This window comes from Coptis chinensis, chromosome 4, assembly GCF_015680905.1.
Source record: "Coptis chinensis isolate HL-2020 chromosome 4, ASM1568090v1, whole genome shotgun sequence".
Taxonomy (NCBI): domain Eukaryota; kingdom Viridiplantae; phylum Streptophyta; class Magnoliopsida; order Ranunculales; family Ranunculaceae; genus Coptis; species Coptis chinensis.
This window is the reverse complement of record NC_141459.1, coordinates 20,209,618-20,217,434: the sequence shown is the minus strand read 5'-3', so window position 1 is coordinate 20,217,434 and position 7,817 is coordinate 20,209,618. Positions and strand designations below refer to the sequence as shown.

Here is a 7,817-nt window from a genome sequence, read left to right as displayed (position 1 = left end):
GATTTGTATGTCTGCAGATTTTTATTTATTTATTTGATAAAGATAACTTTTTTTATGTCTGCAGATGTTTTTCTTATATTTGTAGATTTAGAGTGTCAGACTGTTACGTGCTATTTGTAAACATATAGCAGTTTAACATATTGCCGCTGCATTTCACAAGTCCTTAGTTATTAATCTGCAGCAAATAGCACTGCCCGTAAAAAATTTCTTGACTGTCTTTGGAAAGCTAAGACGAGCACTGAGGAGGGCTGCAATATGTGGAGCACCGAAATTGGACTTGTGTTCATTTCTGGTTTGATCCTTGGATCTGCTTTAATGGTAGACCAACTGTCCTGGCTGACCTAGTTTGTTCCTCTGGCGATGCTGAAGAGTAAGAAAAAGCTGTCAAATCAGAAAAATGAAACATTCTGGTGGTGGTTTCTCATAGACGAATAGGGAGCAGTCATCTCATTCTCCAGATCCTGCTTCAAGAAAAATGGAATGTTTTCTAATGTTCTTCCTACAGCTGCTGACAAACTTCAACTCATCATGTACACACAGATGCTTGTCTTTGTTGCAGTAATGCTGTTGACATTCTCCTGAAACAGTGCTATACTTTTGCGTGATTGGAGTCTTGGAGAGCTAGTATTGTGGAACAATATTCAACGCATGCTGTTAGAAGTTTGTGTTTCAGGTGAAGACTTGAATGCCATCAGAATGTTCCAACTTTGCGTTGTGTTTTATTTATTTTCTATGTTTCTAAACAATTTTAATGATTTAGCCTGTAACCTAGCTATAAGATTTACAGAATACTTCATGTACGTCAAGTCCAAATTGCTTGTTACTGGATTGGGGAACGAAGATGTCTTCATACTCCCCCTATCTACTAGAAAACATTTCATGTAGTGAAAAATGCTTCCCACAATCACCAAGCTATAGAAGTATTAAAGAGCAAGTAAGAAAATCTTCAGGCTGTAGAACATATGCATTCATAAAATCCGTTGAAATTCATAACAAACATCTAAAAAGAAGCATTTCAAACTCAAAACACATAATCGACGTTCTTTCCAATCACACACACATTGTGAATAAATAATTCACACAATTTCCCTAATCAAAACGCCAATACAGAACGTTGCACCTATTCTTCGTTCCATTCGTCATTCTTGTAAGACACCATCGTATTGACTTTATGTATCTGCAGAGAGAGATGTGGTATGTTAGTGTTCTATACAATGCTAAAGCTTCTTCAAAACAATTAATTAAACAAAATTACCTTAGTGTCAAAAGAATGCAGTTTCACCATCTGTGGATTTTCTATCAGTTTCGGATCGCTCTCAACCCAGGTGAAGGGGACTTCAACATCATTATCAGTATATGCTAAAACATCAAAAACACCTGAAAAACAAACGTGTCAGATAAACATAAATAAGTAATTTCTTCATAAATTTAGCAACATGACAGAGAAACAATTACATGGTTCTTCAAGGCAAGGCAAGTAAGTAATGCTAGATATAATCTGTTTCATAATGGCTTGAATCTCTCTCATGATTTCTTTGTCGCTTTTTTCCCTGGACACTCTATAAACACCAATTCAAGAAAACAGATTAAGTAAATCTTCAAGTTCTGTATATAGTTATTTAAAAAAACACCAACTACATTACCCTTTCTCGACGACCTCTTTGTCGGTCTCAATACTGAAATTCCATCTCTCCAATACTTCAGAAGTAGCCTTGCTCATTATAACAAGAACAATCCTTTGCAACTTTCCAGATTCAAGCCACTCTAAGCACAAACATTCACAATTAAATACAAAGAATATAAATATATATAAAACGTATAAAAAAAGAGTTGGTACCTGATAACTGGGCATTCAAGTTAGTGATGAAAGATTTAACGGTTTCATCCTGAGTCAACAACATTGATAATCCATATTTCTTTACCTTAACAAAACTTTCTTCCGGGTAAACCCCACGATTGTATAGTATACTGCAAAATGTTTACATACCCAAGTTACAGTTTTAACTAATTAATTTCTCATCAAAAACATTTTTCAGTTGTTATACCTGTTTGCCGCATAACCTGGAAAATTTACAAAAAATCAGAAACTACTTGTCAATCTTTAAAAAACAACAAAAAACGAAAATGAAGAAAAGGGTGAAAAAGATTACCAAAGAACTCGCTGACGATAGCGGCTGAGCCACGAAGAGTGATGATATCTTTGGTTGTAGTTTTTGAACCCATTTGTGGTGTTTTGTATGTTTGGAAACGAAGAAATGAGAGAAGAATGAATTAGACAGAAAATGGGTTTGAATTTAGGGTTGGTTAAAGAAGATGGGAAAGGGGCTAACGGCTAGTTTCCGTTTTATTCTTTCTCTGTTTCCAACGGTAAGATTTTGAATTGCTTCACTGACGGTCACGATGCCATTCCAAGGACAACTCAACTTGGCTTATAGCTCAAATAGAAAATCGACACGTGTCAATATTTTAAGCATTGGAAAGTAACTAAATAATACTAGCCACGTAGGGCCCACAAAAAAAACTATGAAAAATGACAATTTTGCGGTTCTTGCCCATACAAAAATCTATAAAACAAAACCTATTTTAAACAATAAAATTACAAAATTGCCCCTGGAACGTACACTAAAATATTGTTCATCCCTCCATATTTTTCTATATAATAAAAGATCTATGGCTTTTTTGACTAGCAAATTGGCATATTTCACCCTCGAACTTGTCAAGTTTTACCACTTACCCTCCTAAAATTCAGTTTAGGCAATTTTAATCCTGTACTTGTAAAACGTATCCACCTGAAGAGTTCATTTCCTGCACCTGAAGAGTGATGTGGATTAATTTTTTTCTTACGTGAAATTTTTAATTATGAGATGTATCAAATTCTTGCACACTCAGCACACTCCTGGTCATGTCAAGTCAAGTCAATAAAGACACGAAAAAACAACGTGACCTACCAACAAAACCACTTCACGCGCGCACAAAAAATCATTCCCTCTCGTATTTTCTATCCCCAAATACCTAATTTGAAACCCTAATTCGCAAATGTTCAAATCGAAACCCTAGTTCACTGTTGTTGCTCAAACTCTTCATTTATGCTCAAACTCTTCATTGTTCCTGCTCAAATTCTAAATGTCTATGTCTAATTCTACCACATCTGTGAACTCTCGAGGCAACTCCCGATTCCGATCCGTTTGCTATTGTAGACTTGAACCCAAGTTATGGATTTCTCAGACGCCAATGAACCCCGAAAGAAGATTTGTTGGGTGTAGAAAGTTTCCACACCCAGAAAGGTGGTTATTCTTTGTCTGGGTTGATCCACCAGTGGGGAATGATCCTGAAGTGATTATTGCAGAACTGAGAGTTGAAATTGCAGAACTGAAAAAGAAGAACGAGAAGAAGAAATGGATTATAGTGTTTGTTTTTGCTTACTTGTTGTTGTCCTAATGTCCTGATTGAAGTGAATTGTATCGACTTTAAAGATTGAATGTATTGAATGTGATTTTTTATATGTCTTTGGAAGTATGTTTTATACAAATCTTACTCGTTGAGTTTTTAGATGATATGTGAATGTGAACCATTGCAGAGTAGAGAGCATTAGAGTCGGTAGTGTCTATTTGTTCTGAATGAAACAAGCTATAGATGATTTATCAATTTGTTCTGAATGAAAAAACAAACCAAATTTGTGCCTCCTACTGGTCAAATGAGATAGACATCACATTCCACATTATAAACTTAGAACTGAGCAAATTGGGGCTACGCACAAAAGTCCCACCATGATGTATACTTAAGATAAAAAAAAGATCCACTGCATTTAAGTAATGAAATTAACATCAGAAGATGCACAATTAACATTTATATAACGCAAATTACTATGCACATATAATATAATCAAATTCATAATGAATTTACTTACTTCAGGTCGTATTCAACAAATCAATCTAGAATTTGAGCAAAGAACAATGAAGAGTTTGAGCAACAACAAAGGAACTAGGGTTTCAATTTAGATTTTTCATGGTTTCAATTTGAACATTTGTGAATTAGGGTTTCAAATTAGGTATTTGGGGATTTGGGGATAGAAAATACGAGAGGGAATGATTTTTTGTCTTGCATGAAGTGGTTTTGTTGGTAGGTCACGCGTGGTTTTTCAGCGTCTTTGTTGATTTGACTTGATCGGAGTGTCTCGACTATCTTTGAGTGTACAAGAATTTGATACATCTCAAAATTAAAAATTCCACATAAGAAAAAAAATTAATCCACATCACTCTTGGTGCGGAAATGAACCCAAAAAATGGAGGTGGATCGCTTTTACAAATACTGAGGGGTAAAATTGCCTAAACCGAACTTTTTAGGGGTAAGTGGTAAAACTTGACAAGTTCGAGGGTGAAATATGTCAATTTGCCTTTTTGACTTAACCCTGCAAAAGTCTGTATCAGTTTTGTGTTAACTTTCCATTTTAAAAATCATTAAAGTTTGCACCCCACAAAATAGCTATTGTGGCCCCCACACCCAAAAAAAAACAATTTTGAGTTTGCCAAATTCATCAAACGAAAAAGATAAATACTATAGAGGAGGAAGAATATGGTTCTTCATTACTTCAGTCTTGTTGCATTACTATAAGTTCTGTTATTTGATCATATGTTGTTGTATTACACTTTTCCTTACTCTTCTTTTCCTCTCTCTAGGTCTTTTTCTCTCTCTTTCTTATGGATTTTTTCCTCCTCTCCTTCTTTTCCCTTCTTTTCTCTTTATACCCCGTCTCCTTTCATCTTAGTTGTTCACCTGTCCCCTTATCTCATGGTCTCCGACTTTCTACGTGTGCGTCTTTCTACCAAGCGATTTAGTGGTCCGCGACCATGATCCCCTGCCACCCGTCTCCTTTTTGTTGTCTGGCTTTGGGGCCATCCCCCAATTAATCCTATACCCCATGGATTGAGCCCCTACAAATGCTCTCTCTCTAGTCCGCGAACATGATCATGATGGGGGGGTCGAGAAGCCCACTCTCGTGTCCTATTCCCTTATATTTCGACCCCCACCTACGTGGCAAACGTCCATTAGTAGAGGTCTCTATTTTATTCATTTAATCAACAGGGCTAAAGCCCAATTCGCAATATCATGGATTAATGTACAGGCCCATTAACTCATGTGTCTAAGGCTGAACCTTAGCCACATGACTTGCCACTAATATACATTGATTTATGTCCGTGATTCATTTCTTATCAAAAGATAATTATCGGTTACCGGTTATATTCTATCACAATTACTCAAGCAACAAGATTACTTGAGCTACAAGGACTCTCTACTCTACCTATATAAATACCACATTATTTTTCATAAGGAACTACGTTGAAACTTGATCCCTAGAGAATAGATCTTGGGTACGTAGGCAGCCATTATTTGGTTCAGTTTCATCTCCCCCAACATCAAATTCCTCTGTTTCTTAGTGCGTTCTTTACCATTGCTCTCGTTGTGTTGAAGCAGTTTACTGCCGAAACACCTTCCTTGCACATGCCACCATCATGTATATGAGGTTACGCATGTCCAACACGTGCGTCCCTGTCAGTGCCCCTTCGATTCTTGTAATGTTTCCATGTGTCAAGCTCCCCCTAGTCCTTTTTGTGTCTCCTCGATTTCCTTCCCTTTCTTTTTACCTTTTTGCCCCTCATTCCATTCAAATCCCGCGCTATTCTCCTTCCTCTTTTCAGTTCACTATCATTTGCCCCTTCGTTTCCTACACCTCCCTCTCGTTTCTCTCCACCATTTTTTCTTCCTGCCCTCTCTCTGGATCGCGTGCCGTTCAGTTTTTCACCGGTAGCGTTCTCTGCACTCCATCATCTTCTTCACTTTCATCATCGTGATCATTCAGGCGTGATTCCTTGCGATTCAGGTTGGTTCTCTCCCCTCACTTTTTTCCGTTGTTGCATTTTCTCTCTCCCCTTTAATTCCCCATCCCCATCCCCTCACCCTCCCCGCATCATTCTCCCGATGTCTGAATCAATTTCCTGTGACTCCTCCTCTTCACAATCCAATATGGTGGCGTCCCCTCCTCCGATTGACCTCATCGCGCCCCCTCCACATCAACGCAGCCCACTAGCTTGTCGCCATCCCCGTCACGATTCCATAGACCTAACTTAGAATTGAAGCGATTAAGGCTGCCTACGGGATTCCTGATGACGTCCTCATAGAACACGTGCCTGAGGTAACTCAATTCCCACACTTGGTTCCTAGCAGGCCGAGGTGTCTAGTGGCCACTGTTGGTCATATCATATCCGGTCTGCGGTTCCCCTTGTCGCTTCTGGATGCTGAAGTGTTCAATGACTTCAACATCCCCCCTTGTCAAGGCATTGGTAACTCCTGGAGGATTATGTATGTCGCAAACCATTTTAACAAAACTGAGGAGCCGAAGATATCCTGTCGTGACATAATCGCTCATTATTACATAAAGAAGAGCATCAAGGATGTTAGCGTAGGATATCACTCCTTTTGAGTCCGTCCCAAAAAACAATCTTTCATCCTGGGTATTACTTCTTCTGACAAGACCTGACACTATTATCCTTTATATGTTTTCGGGAACTTTCTATCTGCGGACCTCCCACCTGATGTGACTCTTAATCATCTTGCTTTCCTATCCAGTGGTGAGTATCTTTCCTAATTTTCCTTTTTATACACAATCTACATCACTAAGCAAGCTTTTGCCATCTCCTTGCGTAGGTTAAAGGACTGATTCTAAGTCGCGCATCTACGCTGGAATCACTTTCGCTGTTTTCCAACAACTCCACAGTCTGGGACCTGCTCAAACCGACCCCATCTTGGCACTCCACTGCTGTCTGACCCTAATCTTCACACTCTCGGAACATACTATGCTCCGTTCTACTGCCCTCCCCCTCCCAAAGAATGAAAACCATGTGCCTCTCCTCCTTCAAAGAAAGATCTCAACCCAAAAAAGGTCACTCCATAAAACCTACTAGCTGCGGATTCACCACCAAGACTACCCCATCAAAGGCTCATGCCCAAGATTTGGCCGCCATAGTTCATAAAGCTCAAGGTGAACTGCTCTCTCCCTCCAACCAAGACGCCATCCCTTCCTTCAGATCTATTTCTGCTTGGGAAAATCAATACATTTTCCCTGAAACTCAATCCGCTGAATCTACAAGCCAAGCCATGGATATCACCAAGATAAAGTTGTTCGATAGTGACTCAGATGATGAGGTGATGGAAGTCCCTCCTGTAGGAACCGTTATTTCAGAATGTAAATTTCTACAAACTGTGAAAAACCATGCGTAACAGAATTAATAGGGTTCACGGTTTTGATTGGAAAACATACCTGTAAATCGGCTAAGATAACTCTGAGAATATAAGATATATGAATTAGCAGCCTCTTGATCTTCTGTTGTATTCCTATCCTTAGATTGGACGTTGTGTGGGCAACGATCTACCAACCCTTTCTTTCTCTCTTTCCTTGCCTATTTTTTTTAATCAAAAATGAAATAATGAATAGTGAATTCGGCCAGGAGAGAAAGGTTTTTATTTATAGGCTACAACAGGGACCATGAGGAGAAATTAGGGTTGGACCTCATGATGAGCTTGGGCTTCCCATGTTCGCCCAGAATACACGGCCCAAGTCCGTCAACAAATGGCTTATTCCACTAAAGGTCATTGTTGCACTACCGTCCTAATCCCAAATTACGTGTTACGTTTATAGGCTCCATATTATATGCTTGTTGATCTCCACGTGTTTAAGATATCGAATGCCCGTTGATTAAGTCAAATTACTAACAACTACATCAATCAACTTCTTATGTCCTTGAATAGTACCACTCAACCTC

At 38.7% G+C, this 7,817-nt stretch overlaps 1 protein-coding gene across 1 annotated transcript; it reads right to left on the bottom strand.

The window, feature by feature from the left end:
- Positions 1-1,043: 1,043 nt before the first annotated feature.
- Positions 1,044-2,394, bottom strand: LOC147502463 (mitotic spindle checkpoint protein MAD2-like). The gene is made up of 7 exons (XM_086603880.1): positions 2,151-2,394; positions 2,046-2,061; positions 1,838-1,968; positions 1,644-1,764; positions 1,456-1,559; positions 1,256-1,377; positions 1,044-1,177 (listed from the first exon to the last, which is right to left on the bottom strand). The coding sequence occupies exons 1-7, from the start codon at positions 2,221-2,223 to the stop codon at positions 1,121-1,123; spliced, it is 624 nt and encodes a 207-aa protein (XP_086460006.1). The 5' UTR covers positions 2,224-2,394; the 3' UTR covers positions 1,044-1,120.
- Positions 2,395-7,817: the final 5,423 nt, after the last annotated feature.

Bases quoted from the DNA above. Each gene is read 5' to 3' on its own strand.
- LOC147502463 (XM_086603880.1), bottom strand. From the start codon at position 2,223: ATGGGTTCAAAAACTACAACCAAAGATATCATCACTCTTCGTGGCTCA. The intron at 1,560-1,643 runs GTAATGTAGTTG...TGGTGTTTATAG, and splicing joins AAAGAGGTCGTCGAGAAAGG to AGTGTCCAGGGAAAAAAGCG. The intron at 1,378-1,455 runs GTAATTGTTTCT...TTTGTTTTTCAG, and splicing joins GCCTTGCCTTGAAGAACCAT to GTGTTTTTGATGTTTTAGCA.